The following is a 15,975-nucleotide window of genomic DNA, read 5'->3' on the forward strand; positions in this document are numbered from 1 at the left end:
TCTAGCAGTCTTCTGAGCTCCTCCTAAGCATGGTTGGACCAATCATTAAGAAGACAGACTCTTGCATGCGCAAATCCATCAGCGCAGAGGAAAGATTCATAGCAACCCTCTGTTACCTAGCAACGGGAAGATCCTATGAAGACCTCAAGTTTTCAACGGGTATATCCGCACAGTCCTTGGGTCGGATAATCCCAGAAATGTGTGCAGCAATATCCAGTGTGCTGAAAGATGACTATTTGAAGGTATTTATTATATAGAGATTAGAGATGAGCGAATTATTCAAAAATTCGATTCGGCTGATTCGCCGAATTTGCGGAATAAATTCGATTCGATGCAAATTTATTCGCTGCGAATTTAACTTATAAAAGGGTGTTTCTAGGCTTCAGAGAGCCTTTATATTAGTGCAGAACACTGTACCTTTAATTTAAATGCCCTTGGAGTCTGCTGGGGAAGAGAAATAATACTGTCAGTCAGTATGACATGCAGATGAGTGCCGTCGATCTTAGAATCACCGCACACCTCACTCATTTGGGCAGTCACGGGGCCAAAACCAGAGTGTGGAGCCACAGTGTGGCGGTGGAGGCAGCAGCAATGGGAGGCCATACAGCACCCTATGACAAAATGGAACCCACCAGCAGTGTGAGGAGACCTGAAAGTGGCACATGGCAGAGTGTGGCGATGGAGACAGCAGCAATGGGAGGCCGTACAGGGACCCATGACACACTCTGGACCTGGCAGCAGCATGAGGAGGCGGTACAGGGGCCCATGACACACTCTGGACCTGGCAGCAGCATGAGGAGTCGGTACGGGGGCCCATGGCAGATTACGGGCCTGGCAGCAGCATGAGGAGGCGGTACAGGGGCCCATGACAGAGTGGCGAAGCGTAAGCAGCTTAAATTGAAGGCCATACAGAGGCCTATGTTAAAAAGTCCCCCCAGCAGCAGTGTGGGGAGACGACTATCAAGAGTCCAATGGCAGAGTGGTGGAGCAGAAGCAGCTTCAATTGAAGAAGAAGAGGATGAGGATGAAGAAAAAGAAGGAGAAGAAGAGGATGAGGATGAAGAAGAGGATGAAGAAGAAGAAGAAGAGGATGAGGATGATGAAGAAGAAGAAGATGAGGATGATGAAGAAGAAGAAGATGAGGATGATGAAGAAGAAGAAGATGAGGATGAAGAAGAAGAAGAGGAGGATGAGGATGAAGAAGAAGAAGAAGAAGAAGAGGATGAGGAAGAAGAAGAAGAGGATGAGGATGAAGAAGAAGAAGAAGAAGAAGAAGAAGAGGAAGAAGATGAAGAAGAAGAAGAGGATGAGGATGAAGAAGAAGAAGAAGAAGAAGAAGAAGAGGATGAGGAAGAAGAAGAAGAAGAAGAAGAGGATGAGGAAGAAGAAGAAGAAGAAGAAGAAGAAGAAGATGAGGAAGAAGAAGAAGAAGAGGATGAGGATGATGATGAAGAAGAAGAGGATGAGGATGAGGAAGAAGAAGAAGAAGAGGATGAGGATGAAGATGGAGAATAATAATAAGAAGAAGATGAGGATGAAGAAGAAGAAGAAGAAGAAGAAGAAGAAGAGGATGAGGAAGAAGAAGAAGAAGAAGAAGAAGAAGAAGAAGAGGATGAGGATGATGAAGAAGAAGAAGAAGAAGAAGATGAGGATGAGGAAGAAGAAGAAGAAGAGGATGAGGATGAAGAAGAAGAAGAAGCAGAAGAAGAGGATGAGGATGAAGAAGAAAAAGAAGAAGAGGATGAGGATGAAGAAGAAGAAGAGGATGAGGATGGGGAAGAAGAAGAAGAAGAAGAGGATGAGGATGAGGAGGAAGAAGAAGAGGATGAGGATGAAGAAGAAGAAGAAGAAGAGGATGAGGATGAAGAAGAAGAAGAGGATGAGGATGAAGAAGAAGAAGAAGATGAGGATGATGAAGAAGAAGAGGATGAGGATGAAGAAGAAGAAGAAGAGGATGAGGATGAGGAAGAAGGCACATGGCAGAGTGTGGCGATGGAGACAGCAGCAATGGGAGGCCGTACAGGGACCCATGAGAGACTCTGGACCTGGCAGCAGCATGAGGAGGCTGTACAGGGGCCCATGGCAGAGTGGCAAAGCGTAAGCAGCTTAAATTGAAGGCCATACAGAGGCCTATGTTAAAAAGTCCCCCCAGCAGCAGTGTGGGGAGACGACTATCAAGAGTCCAATGGCAGAGTGGCGGAGCAGAAGCAGCTTCAATTGAAGAAGAAGAGGATGAGGATGAAGAAGAAGAAGAGGATGAGGATGAAGAAGAAGAAGAAGAAGAAGAGGATGAGGATGAAGAAGAAGATGAGGAAGAAGAAGATGAGGAAGAAGAAGAGGATGAGGATGAAGTAGAAGATGAGGATGAAGAAGAAGAAGAGGATGAGGATGAAGAAGAAGATGAGGATGATGAAGAAGAAGAGGATGAGGATGATGATGAAGAAGAAGAGGATGAGGAAGAAGAAGAAGAAGAAGAAGAGGATGAGGATGAAGAAGAAGAAGAAGAAGAGGATGAGGAAGAAGAAGAAGAGGATGAGGATGATGAAGAAGAAGAGGATGATGAAGAAGAAGAAGAAGAAGAAGAAGAAGAGGATGAGGAAGAAGAAGAAGATGAGGATGAAGAAGAAGAAGAAGAGGATGAGGATGAAGAAGAAGAAGAAGAAGAGGATGAGGATGAGGAAGAAGAAGAAGAGGATGAGGATGAAGAAGAAGAAGAAGAAGAAGAAGAGAATGAGGATGAAGAAGGAGAAGAAGAGGATGAGGATGAAGAAGAGGATGAGGATGATGATGATGAAGAAGAAGAAGAGGGTGAGGATGAGGAAGAAGAAGAAGAGGGTGAGGATGAGGAAGAAGAAGAAGAGCATGAGGATGAAGAAGAAGAAGAGGATGAGGATGAAGAAGAAGAAGATGAGGATGAAGAAGAAGAAGAAGAGGATGAGGATGAAGAAGAAGAGGATGAGGAAGAAGAAGAAGAAGAGGATGAGGATGAAGAAGGAGAAGAAGAAGAAGATGAGGATGAAGAAGAAGAAGAAGAAGAAGAAGAAGAGGATGAGGATGATGAAGAAGAAGAGGATGAGGATGAAGAAGAAGAAGAAGAGGATGAGGATGAAGAAGAAGAAGAAGAAGAAGAAGATGAGGATGAAGAAGAAGAAGAAGAAGAAGAGGATGAGGATGAAGAAGAAGAAGAAGAAGAAGAGGATGAGGATGATGAAGAAGAAGAGGATGAGGAAGAAGAGGATGAGGATGAAGAAGAAGAGGATGAGGATGAAGAAGAAGAAGAGGATGAAGAAGAAGAGGATGAGGATGAAGAAGAAGAAGAGGATGAGGATGACGAAGAAGAAGAAGAGGATGAGGATGAAGATGAAGAAGAAGAAGATGAGAATGAAGAAGAAGAAGAGGATGAGGATGATGATGATGAAGAAGAAGAGGATGAGGAGGATGAGGAAGAAGAAGAAGAAGAGTATGAGGATGAAGAAGAAGAAGAGGATGAGGATGAAGAAGGAGAAGAAGAAGAGGACGAGGATGATGATGAAGAAGAAGAGGATGAGGATGAGGAAGAAGAAGAGGATGAGGATGATGAAGAAGAAGAGGATGAAGAAGAAGAAGAAGAAGAGGATGAGGATGAAGAAGAAGAAGAGGATGAAGAAGAAGAAGAAGAGGATGAGGAAGAAGAAGAAGAAGAAGAAGAGGATGAGGAAGAAGAAGAAGAAGAAGAGGATGAGGATGATGAAGAAGAAGAAGAAGAAGAGGATGAGGATGATGATGAAGAAGAAAATGAGGATGATGAAGAAGAGGATGATGAAGAAGAAGAGGATGAGGATGAGGAAGAAGAAGAAGAAGAAAAAGAAGAGGATGAGGATGATGAAGAAGAAGAAGAGGATGAGGATGAAGAAGAAGATGAGGAAGAAGAAGAGGATGAGGATGAAGAAGAAGAAGAAGAAGAAGATGAGGATGAAGAAGAAGAAGAAGAAGAGGATGAGGAAGAAGAAGAAGAAGAAGAAGAAGAAGAAGAAGAAGAAGAGGATGAGGATGAAGAAGAGAAAAAGAGGATGAGGATGATGATGAAGAAGAAGAAGAAGATGAGGATGATGATGAAGAAGAAGAAGATGAGGATGAAGAAGAAGAAGAAGAAGAAGAAGAAGAAGAAGAAGAGGATGAGGATGAAGAAGAAGAAGAAGAAGAGGATGAGGATGAGGAAGAAGAAGAAGAGGATGATGATGATGAAGAAGAAGAGGATGATGAAGAAGAAGAAGAAGAGGATGAGGATGATGAAGAAGAGGATGATGAAGAAGAAGAGGATGAGGGTGAGGAAGAAGAAGAGGATGAGGAAGAAGAAGAGGATGAGGGTGAGGAAGAAGAAGAGGATGAGGATGATGAAGAAGAAGAAGAAGAAGAAGAAGAGGAGGATGAGGATGATGAAGAAGAAGAAGATGAGGATGAAGAAGAAGAAGAGGATGAGGACGAAGAAGAAGAGGATGAGGATGAAGAAGAAGAGAATGAGGATGAAGAAGAGGATGAGGATGAAGAAGAGGATGAGGATGAAGAAGAAGAAGAGGAAGAGGATGAGGATGATGAAGAAGAAGAAGAAGAAGAAGAGGGTGAGGATGAAGAAGAAGAAGAAGAGGATGAGGATGAAGAAGAAGAAGAAGAAGAAGTAGGATGAAAATAAGAAGAATTCCATTCCAGCAAAAAGTGTCCCTGCAGAGAGCTCCACTATTTCTGACAGTTCTCTGACAGTTCCTTCACATTTACAGCGGTTGAAACATTGTATCTATTTGTTTCCGAATAAAAACATCTGTATCCTAAATGGAAACAAATAGATACAATGTTTCAACCTCTGTAAATGTGAAGGAACTGTCAGAGAACTGTCAGAAATAGCGGAGCTCTCTGCAGGGACACTTTTTGCCGGCTGTAGAAGGGATGAAAATCGGCCGATCGGGGAAAATTCGATTCGTGCATCCGAAGTTTGCTAATTTTCGGATTCGGCGCGAATCAAATTTTTCCTAATATTCGAAACGAATTCCACTTCGCCAAGTTCGATTCGCTCATCTCTAATAGAGATATATGACTGAAAGATTCGATTTTTTTTTTTGGTTCTTTTTTTTAAATGGAACAGTTCTCTCCCCTTTCAGCTCCTGCACACTGGTTTGTATGGCTCTGCTTATCTTACCCATAAAAACCTTACAGTGTGCTTACAGTGAAAATCACTAACAGCATATAATGTGAAACAGAACACAGTAACCATTTTATCACCCCACATTCTGAAACCTTTCCTGGCCTGGGGACATCAAAAATGTAAGTTCATGTAAATGACTAGAAACCATCCCCCAACTTCTTACTACCCTTGACGGCCGGTAGTTGAAGACTTTTTGATCGTGATTCATATTTCACGCCTCGACTACTGTAACTCCCTCCTCATTGGCTGACCTCATCGCAGGCTATCCCCTCTTCAGTCTATCCTGAATGCTGCTGCCAGACTCATCCACCTTACTAACCGTTCTGTATCAGCCATCCCTCTCTGCCAATCCCTCCACTGACCTCCACTCAGTGTCCTCCATCCCTCTCTGCCAATCCCTCCGCTGGCCTCCACTCAGTGTCCTCCACCCCTCTCTGCCAATCCCTCCGCTGGCCTCCACTCAGTGTCCTCCACCCCTCTCTGCCAATCCCTCCGCTGGCCTCCACTCAGTGTCCTCCACCCCTCTCTGCCAATCCCTCCGCTGGCCTCCACTCAGTGTCCTCCACCCCTCTCTGCCAATCCCTCCGCTGGCCTCCACTCAGTGTCCTCCACCCTTCTCTGCCAATCCCTCCGCTGGCCTCCACTCAGTGTCCTCCACCCTTCTCTGCCAATCCCTCCGCTGGCCTCCACTCAGTGTCCTCCACCCCTCTCTGCCAATCCCTCCGCTGGCCTCCACTCAGTGTCCTCCACCCCTCTCTGCCAATCCCTCCGCTGGCCTCCACTCAGTGTCCTCCACCCCTCTCTGCCAATCCCTCCGCTGGCCTCCACTCAGTGTCCGCCACCCCTCTCTGCCAATCCCTCCGCTGGCCTCCACTCAGTGTCCGCCACCCCTCTCTGCCAATCCCTCCGCTGGCCTCCACTCAGTGTCCGCCACCCCTCTCTGCCAATCCCTCCACTGGCCTCCACTCAGTGTCCTCCACCCCTCTCTGCCAATCCCTCCACTGGCCTCCACTCAGTGTCCTCCACCCCTCTCTGCCAATCCCTCCACTGGCCTCCACTCAGTGTCCTCCACCCCTCTCTGCCAATCCCTCCACTGGCCTCCACTCATTGTCCTCCACCCTCTCTGCCAATCCCTCCATTGGCTTCCCATTGCCCAACAGATAAAATTCAAAACACTAACACTGACATATAAAGCCGTTCATAACACTGCCCCAAATTACATAATCGATCTTGTCTCTAAATATCACCCAAACCGTACTCTCCGCTCCTTGCAAGACCTAGTACTCTCTAGCTCCCTTGTCTCCTCCTCCCATGCTTGTCTCCAGGACTTCTCCAGGGCTTCCCCCATCCTCTGGAACTCCCTACCTCAATCTATCAGACTATCGCCTACTCTACTGACTTTTAGGTGATCACTGAAAACCTATCTCTTCAGGGAAGCCTATCCCGCCCTCTGCTAATTCTGGAATCCTCTACTCTTCCAACCACTCCATCCCCCACAGTTATTACCTATTGTACCATTAACCCCTCCCTCCTAGATTGTAAGCTCCAAGGATCAGGGCCCTCCTATCCCTCTTGTATTGATCTGTTTTGTTACTGTATTGTCTCCCAGTATAATGTAAAGCCCTGAGCAAGCTGTTGGCAATATATAAATCCTCTATAATAATAATAATAATAATAATAATAAATAATAATCTGTCCCAGCACCAGATTTTTTTGAATTATCAATTTTATTAAGCTCTTTTTTAAACACTGTGCGCAGGTTGGCTATTTTGTTTTTGACATCATTCTCATCAGCCTGTGGGCACACTGTTTTGCATAACTCAATTCATTTTGTAATAGCCTCATCACGCCTCAATCTATCTGAATAATCCTTTGATTTGACCTTCCACACACATGGCATTTCTCTAAACATGTTTAGAAACTGAGGCAAAAAAAAACAACAGAGGTGAATTTCTGTGCCATTTCTGTAAAAAAAAGAAGAGAACATTTTTAAAATGATGTCCAAATATATGTTGTAAAAAATAAAACACATTATGCTTATGCTGTTACAATAGTTTAAATCAGGGGTCCTCAAACTACGGCCCGCCGAGCACACTCATCCGGCACGCCGGCAGGGGACACCAAGTACAGGGGTGGGCAGGGGGCTGCTGTCTCTTACCTGGCTCCGGTCCCAGTCCCACGACGATCCAGTCCAGGATGCGCTGCTCCTTCACTCCGGCCGCTCCCTCACTCCATGTCCGCGCTGCCGCTTGGCTCTGCCTCCTCACCGGTGATTGGGCGCCAGTACTGTAGCTCAGGAAAGGCACACAGACGGCCAATCACCGGCGAGGAGGCGGAGCTGAGTGGCCCCGCGAAAATCAAGGGAGGGAGAGGCCAGAGTGAAGGAAGGAGGACAGCTGACTACCCGGTAAGTGTGCCGTGCAGATGGTACTGCTACAACCAGGTATGCTGGCTGCAGCAGCACCATGCTGGAACAGGGGTTGGCTAGTTAAGTGTCATTGCTGTCAGTGGGAGGAATAGTGCCCCATCATTGGTGTCACTGATAGTAATGATGGGGCATTATTCCTCCCACTGACACCAATGATGGGGCACTATTCCCCCCCCACTGACATCAACGATGGGGCACTATTCCACCCCCCACTGACACCAACGATGGGGAACTAATCCTCCCCCCCCCCACTGGCACCAACAATGGGGCACTATTCCCCCCCCACTGACATCAACGATGGGGCACTATTCCACCCCCCACTGACACCAACGATGGGGAACTATTCCTCCCCCCCCCCACTGGCACCAACGATGGGGCACTATTCCCCCCCCACTGACATCAACAATGGGGCACTATTCCACCCCCCACTGACACCAATGATGGGGAACTATTCCTCCCCCCCCCACTGGCACCAACGATGGGGCACTATTCCCCCCCCACTGACATCAACGATGGGGCACTATTCCACCCCCCACTGACACCAACGATGGGGAACTATTCCTCCCCCCCCCCACTGGCACCAACGATGGGGCACTATTCCCCCCCCCACTGACATCAACGATGGGGCACTATTCCACCCCCCACTGACACCAAAGATGGGGCACTATTCCTCCCCCCCCACTGGCACCAACGATGGGGCACTATTCCCCCCCCCACTGACACCAACGATGGGGCACTATTCCCCCCCCCACTGACACCAACGATGGGGCACTATCCCCCCCCACTGACACCAACGATGGGGCACTATTCCACCCCCCCCACTGACAACAACGATGGGGCACTATTCCCCCCCCCCACTGACACCAACGATGGGGCACTATCCCCCCCCACTGACACCAACGATGGGGCACTATTCCACCCCCCACTGACACCAACGATGGGGCACTATTCCTCCCCCCCCCACTGGCACCAATGACGTACTATTCCTCCCACTGACACCAATGATGAGGCACTATTCCCCCCCCCCCACTGGCACCAATGACGTACTATTCCTCCCACTGACACCAATGATGGGGCACTATTCCTCCCACTGACACCAATGATGGGGCACTATTCCTCCCACTGAAACCAATGATGAGGCACTATTCCTCCCACTGACACCAACGATGGGGCACTATTGCTCCCACTGACACCAATGATGGGGCACTATTGCTCCCACTGACACCAATGATGGGACACTATTCCTCCCACTGACACCAACGATGGGACACTATTCCTCATGCTGACACCAATGATGGGGCACTATTTCTCCCACTGATACCAATGATGGGGCATGATTCTTCCCACTGACACCAATGATGGAGCACTATTCCTCCCACTGACACCAATGATGGGGCACTATTCCTCTCAATGATACCAATGATGGGGCACTATTCCTCCCACTGACACCAACGATGAGGCACTATTCCTCCCACTGACACCAACGATGGGGCACTATTCCTCCTACTGACACCAACGATGGGGCACTATTCCTCCCACTGACACCAACGATGGGGCACTATTCCTCCCACTGACACCAATGATGGGGCACTATTCCTCCCACTGACACCAACGATGGGGCACTATTCCTCCCACTGACACCAACGATGGGGCACTATTCCTCCCACTGACACCAACGATGGGGCACTATTCCACACACTGACACCAATGATGAGGTACTATTCCTCCCTCTGACACCAAAGATGGGGCACTATTCCTCCCACTGACACCAATGATGGGGCACTATTCCTCCCACTGACACCAACGATGGGGCACTATTGCTCCCACTGACACCAATGATGGGACACTATTCCTCCCACTGACACCAACGATGGGACACTATTCCTCCCACTGACACCAACGTAGGGACACTATTCCTCCCACTGACACCAATGATGGGACACTTTTTCGCTCCATAAGACACACTTGGGGGGAAATGTCTGTGTGTCTTATAGAGCGGCCGGCCCAGTATTCCCGCCATTGTTGTATGTCCGCAGTCTCTGAACAAATGCGGACACACTACAGGAGATGACCATAGTTTTGTTTTTTAAAACTATAGTCCGGCCCTCCAACGGTCTGAGGGACAGAGAACTGGCCCCCTGTTTAAAAAGTTTGAGGACCCCTGGTTTAAATTATACACAGCGCCCAGCACATGAGACAGGAAACACTTTGCTGAGCAAACTGTTGGCGCTATATAAATCCTGTATAATAATAATAATAATAATAATATATAAATCCTGTATAATAATAATAATAATATTTAAATCCTGTATAATAATAATAATAATAATATATAAATCCTGTATAATAATAATAATAATATATAAATCCTGTATAATAATATATAAATCCTGTATAATAATAATAATAATATATAAATCCTGTATAATAATAATAATATATAAATCCTGTATAATAATAATAATAACTTGCAACATGCTGCATAACTATAAACATTTCTCAATGTCATTTTGTAACCTTTGACACCCTCCCTCACTCTACAGTGCCTGCAGGAAACGATGAGTTGTTTTTGTCATGTTGTTACAAAAAGCTCGTATTTCCGGAGAAAGATCGTTGAATTGTCATTCCGTATAGACTTCCCTCATAAGCAACTGTCGTTCTGAAGAAAGAACGTTCCCACCAACGAAATGAAGTACACTGTTTCCGCCCTTTCACACTATAAAGTCCTCCCCTCTCCTTCCTTCCTCTCTTTGTGGGGACAAGATGGAGGAGCAACAGGACAAAAGCACATCCAGTGAGCATGAAGGATCTCAGCAGCAGGAAAGTGGAAGAGACAAAAAAAGAAAGGCCAGCAACATGTCTTTGGATGAGATGGTGGAGATGGTGAGAATCCTGCTCAGGAAGGATTATGACTGCAAGCTCCAAGTTTACAATAACACCAATCAAAGGAAGGATGCAATAATGAGCAAAATCCTTAAAGTCCTTTGGAGGAAATATGGAGTTAAACGCACAAAGGACCAACTGAGAAAAAGATGGTCTGATCTGAAGTTAAGGGAGGCTGATCAGTTCAAGAATATAAGAAAAATTATCAGGAAAAGTGAGTATTTACTTCAATGGAAAAATATATACTGTATTTTTCGCTATAAAGACGCACCTAGGTTTTAGAGGAGAAAAACAAGAAAAAAAATATTCTGAACCAATGGACTGCAGACACAGGGGATGACCAGAGACTGCAGACACAGTACAGGGGATGACCAGAGACTGCGGACACAGTACAGGAGATGACCAGAGACTGCGGGCACAGTACAGGAGATGACCAGAGACTGCGGGCACAGTACAGGGGATGACCAGAGACTGCGGGCACAGTACAGGGGATGACCAGAGACTGCGGGCACAGTACAGGGGATGACCAGAGACTGCGGGCACAGTACAGGGGATGACCAGAGACTGCGGGCACAGTACAGGGAATGACCAGAGACTGCGGACATAGTACAGGGAATGACCAGAGACTGCGGACATAGTACAGGGAACGACCAGAGACTGCGGACATAGTACAGGGGATGACCAGAGACTGCGGACATAGTACAGGGAACGACCAGAGACTGCGGACATAGTACAGATGACCAGAGACTGCAGACAGTGCAGGGGATGACCAGAGACTGCAGACAGTAAAGGAGATTACCAGAGACTGCAGACCTTTGGGGAGGGAGGGGGAGCGGGTACCTGAATTTGACAGATACCCGCTCCCACTTCTGCGGAGTTGTCCTTCCTTCTTTTTCCCGTGGCGGCTTCTGTGACAGCCGGGTGCCCACTGCGCATGCGCAAGAAACGCTGCGTTTTGTGAATGGCCCGGAGCCTTCTGGGACCTGTCATGTGCTATGCCTCTTCATGAAATGTGCTGCTTTTCTGGTGCTAATTAGGAAGGTAGTGGGTAAAAGGTGTGGTAATCAAATTAAGTGTGATGTGATTATTTTACCTGGGAGACCTCAAACATGATATATTTAATTATGTTAATTAGTATTAAAGTAAGCAGACAATAGAACTTCATTGCTGTATTGATTCATTTAAAATACTTTAACACAGGGGAACGCAAGAAGAACGCTGATAAAGAGGAATCTGTCTGTGAGGATATAGAAAAACAGGTTATGGATGACCCAGCTGAAGATTCAGAGGAAGTAATACTGATTATACCTGTTGCTGAGGAGGATCCAGTCAATAGCACAAGTTCTGGTAAGTATTCATATATACAGTTGCAAGAAAAAGTATGTGAACCCCTTGGGATTACGTGGAGTTTTGCATGAATTGGGCATAAAATGTGCTCTGAACGTCATCTAAGTCACAACAATAGAAGAACACAGTCTGCTGAACATAATAGACATAGGTCTTTAGCTGACTCTCTGGGATTCTTCTTTACCTCATGCAGCATTCTGCGCTGTGCTCTTGCAGTCATTTTTACAGGACGACCACGCCTAGGGAGAGTAGCAACAGTGCTAAACTTTCTCCATTTGTAGACAGTCTGTCTTACCATGGACACATGAACATCAAGGTTTTTGGAGATACTTTTGTAACCCTTTCCAGCTTCATGCAAGTCAACAATTCTTGATTGTAGGTCTTCTGAGATCTCTTTTCTGCGAGGCATGGTTCACATCAGACAGTGCTTCTTGAAACCAGTAAACCCAAAACAGGTGTGTGTTTTTTAAGGGCAGGACAGCTGTCAGCAACACATCCAATATCATCACACTGATTGGAGTCAAGGTTGGCTCACTCCTGGCTCCAATTAGCTCTGGGAGAAGTCATTAAGCTAGGGCCTCACATACTTTTTCCTCCCTGCACTGTGAATGTTTACATGTTATGTGCAATTAAACCATGGCAACATCTAATGTTTGTGTAGTATTATGTTCAGCAGACTGTGTTCTTCTATTGTTGTGACTTAGATGATGTTCAGAGCACATTCTATGCCCAATTCATGCAAAACTCCACGTAATCCCAAGGGGTTCACATACTTTTTCTTGCAACTGTATACATTCATCTATACTTACATTCATCTGTGTGAATACATACATTTTTAATAATTCACAATTGTATTAACAGGAAATCCGGATTCTACAGGACTTAACAGGTGTACCACACAAAAACTTACAGCAGAATTAATGGCTTTTAACACCCAGATTGGGGACATGAGAGATGCTTTGACCACCTTGCAATTCAGGATCAATACAGTATTGGATACACTTTGCAAACGGATTTGAATCATGTCTTGTATTTGCCTGAACAGGTTTGTAAAAATTATAACCTACTGTTCTACGTTTTTTGATATGCTATGTGCTTATCTGAAGAGGACTTTCCATTACAGACTGGCCATACATTATACAATTTTGCTTAGGATTTATGATTAAGATTTAATAAATTATAATCTGATTTCCATTTTATAAATAAAAATGGTGTAATGGAGTGATCACATTATATGGTTTATAGTAAATCTTAAACTAAATCGATAAGGAAATTGCATGATGTATGGCCAGTAGATACAATGCGATTGTGCACATTGTTATTTTTGCTAATAAGGTCTTGTACATTGAATGTCTAACCTTTTTCTCTGAATATTTCACTAACTGATTCACGTCATGTCAGCAATTAGGTTTTGGCAAAGGATGTCTTGTACATTGAAACCTTTTTCTCTGACAATTGTTTTTAAACTTTCATTCATGTCAGCACCAGGGGCGGACTGACCATTTGACAACTCGAGCACTGCTCGAGGGCCCAGGGTCAGTAAGGGGCCCCATGAGATGCCCCTGGTACCTTTTTATAGGCTTTTTTGGGTGTGCTTTGAGTGTGGGCAAGGACACAGGGGCCCCATGATCCCCTATTGCCCGGGGGGCTCCATGAGTTGTCAGTCCGCCCCTGGTCAGCACTGAGGTTTTGGTCAATGATGTTTTGTGCATTGCCTATCTACAAACTTTTCTGTTTTTTTTTACAAACTGATTACAGTTATGTCAGCAATTAGGTTTTGGCAAAGGATGTCTTGTACATTGATTGTCTAAAACCTTTTCTCTGAATATGTCACAAATTGATTACAGTTATGTCAGCAATTAGGTTTGGGCAAACAGGGGCGGACTGACTCATGGGGCCCCTGGGCTATAGGGGATCATGGGGCCCCTGTGTCCTTGCCCAAACTCAAAAAAAAGCCTATGAAAAAGGTACCAGGGGCATCTCATGGGGCCCCCTACTGACCCCGGGCCCTCGGGCAGCGCCCGAGTTTCCAAATGGTCAGTCCGCCCCTGGTCCCCATTTATGTATCCGTTCAGTCCAGGGGCGGACTGACAACTCATGGGGCCCCCGGGCAATAGGGGATCATGGGGCCCCTGTGTCCTTGCCCAAACTCAAAAAAGCCTATGAAAAAGGTACCAGGGGCATCTCATGGGGCCCCCTACTGACCCCGGGCCCTCGGGCAGCGCCCGAGTTTCCAAATGGTCAGTCCGCCCCTGTGGGCAAATGATCTAAATGTAAACCTAAAGCGAGCGCTTTTCAGTCCTGGGTATAAGCAGCTAGCATAAGGAAACCTCTAAAACCCTTAAACCTAGAAATATATAAAAATGCAGTACTTAAATAAATGTAATAAATATAATAAAGTGTGAGTGTGACTGAGCGCAAGTTGATGCGCTAATATGTGACAGTGATAGTGTCTTAATAAAGACAAAAATTATATATTGACGTCACAGTATTAAGCGCAATATATCACATAAATGCAAATGACATGAGTCCATTTAATGGATTGCAATTGCGTCAGTGATTCAGATAGGAAGATATCGATCGATCCGATTCAACTTCCATCACATAATCCGGTGCTCGTGACTTCTGTGAAAAGCAATATAGGGTGTGCTTGCACTCACCAGACATAAATCCTAAATACGCGTGTAGTATAAGGGTACTGGTCAGGGCGGACTGACAACTCATGGGGCCCCTGGGCAATAGGGGATCATGGGGCCCCTGTGTCCTTGCCCAAAATCAAAAAAGCCTATGAAAAAGGTACCAGGGGCATCTCATGGGGCCCCCTACTGACCCCGGGCGCTCGGGCAGTGCCCGAGTTCTCGAATGGTCAGTCCGCCCCTGTACGCATGTAGTATAAGGGTACTGGTCAGGTGCGGACTGACAACTCATGGGGCCCCTGGGCTATAGGGGATCATGGGGCCCCTGTGTCCTTGCCCAAAATAAAAAAAGCCTATGAAAAAGGTACCAGGGGCATCTCATGGGGCCCCCTACTGACCCCGGGCCCTCGGGCAGTGCCCGAGTTTCCAAATGGTCAGTCCGCCCCTGGTACTAGTGGCCATCTGGAACCTGGTGGAGATGTGGTATTCAAACTACACTCCTAACATCCAGGGATATTCTCCAGACCTTTTATTGGACCCTCTTAGTTAATAGGAACCGCTCACACGTGAAGCTAACGCTCAGCATCAGGTAAGTACAACATCCAAATGAAATCCTTAAACAAAGCCACCTCACTAACCGCAAGAACTTCTCTCTTCCGGATCCACAAGCAAGCAGAAGAAACAGGTGGATTTCATTTGGATGCTGTACTTACCTGATGCTGAGCGTTAGCTTCACGTGTGAGCGGTTCCTATCAGGGGCGGACTGACAACTCATGGGGCCCCTGGGCAATAGGGGATCATGGGGCCCCTGTGTCCTTGCTCAAACTCAAAAAAGCCTATGAAAAAGGTACCAGGGGCATCTCATGGGGCCCCCTACTGACCCCGGGGCCCTCGGGCAGTGCCCGAGTTTCCAAATGGTCAGTCCGCCTCTGGTTCCTATTAACCAAGAGGGTCTGGAGAATATCCCTGGATGTTAGGAGTGGTGTTTGAATACCACATCTCCACCGGGTTCCATATGGCCACCAGTTCCCTTTTACTACACGCGTATTTAGGATTTACGTCTGGTGAGTGCAAGCACACCCTATATTGCTTTTCACGGAAGTCACGAGCATCGGATTATGTGATGGAAGTTGAATAGGATCGATCGATATCTTCCTATCTGAATCACTGACGCAATTGCAATCCATTAAATGGACTCATGTCATTTGCATTTATGTGATATATTGTGCTTAATACTGTGACGTCAATATATAATTTTTATCTTTATTAAGACACTATCACTGTCACATCAATTTGCGCTCAGTCACACTCACACTTTATTATATTTATTACATTTATTTAAGCGCTGCATTTTTATATATTTCTAGGTTTGGGCAAAGGATGTCTTGTACATTACATGTCCACAACCTTTTCTCTGAATATTTTGCAAACTGATTTCAGTCAAGTCATTTATTATCCTGGACAGTTTGTGTTTTAAAAATGTTATGTAGAACATACTGTTCTAA

At 46.0% G+C, this 15,975-nt stretch overlaps 1 protein-coding gene across 1 annotated transcript; it reads left to right on the top strand.

The window, feature by feature from the left end:
• Positions 1 to 10,241: 10,241 nt before the first annotated feature.
• On the top strand, positions 10,242 to 12,913 carry LOC149440091 (uncharacterized). The gene is made up of 3 exons (XM_089658953.1): positions 10,242 to 10,701; positions 11,688 to 11,834; positions 12,696 to 12,913. Exons 1-3 carry the CDS (start codon positions 10,368 to 10,370, stop codon positions 12,851 to 12,853), a joined length of 639 nt encoding a protein of 212 aa, XP_089515079.1. The 5' UTR covers positions 10,242 to 10,367; the 3' UTR covers positions 12,854 to 12,913.
• The last annotated feature ends 3,062 nt before the right edge of the window (positions 12,914 to 15,975 follow it).

This window comes from Staurois parvus, unplaced genomic scaffold (assembly GCF_062004578.1).
Source record: "Staurois parvus isolate SC_StPar_1 unplaced genomic scaffold, SC_StPar_1.0 ptg001113l, whole genome shotgun sequence".
NCBI lineage: Eukaryota > Metazoa > Chordata > Amphibia > Anura > Ranidae > Staurois > Staurois parvus.

Coding starts and splice junctions, on each gene's coding strand:
- LOC149440091 (XM_089658953.1), top strand. CDS start 10,368: ATGGAGGAGCAACAGGACAAAAGCACATCCAGTGAGCATGAAGGATCT. Junction 10,702..11,687: donor AAGAAAAATTATCAGGAAAA/GTGAGTATTTAC, acceptor ACTTTAACACAG/GGGAACGCAAGAAGAACGCT. Junction 11,835..12,695: donor AGTCAATAGCACAAGTTCTG/GTAAGTATTCAT, acceptor TTGTATTAACAG/GAAATCCGGATTCTACAGGA.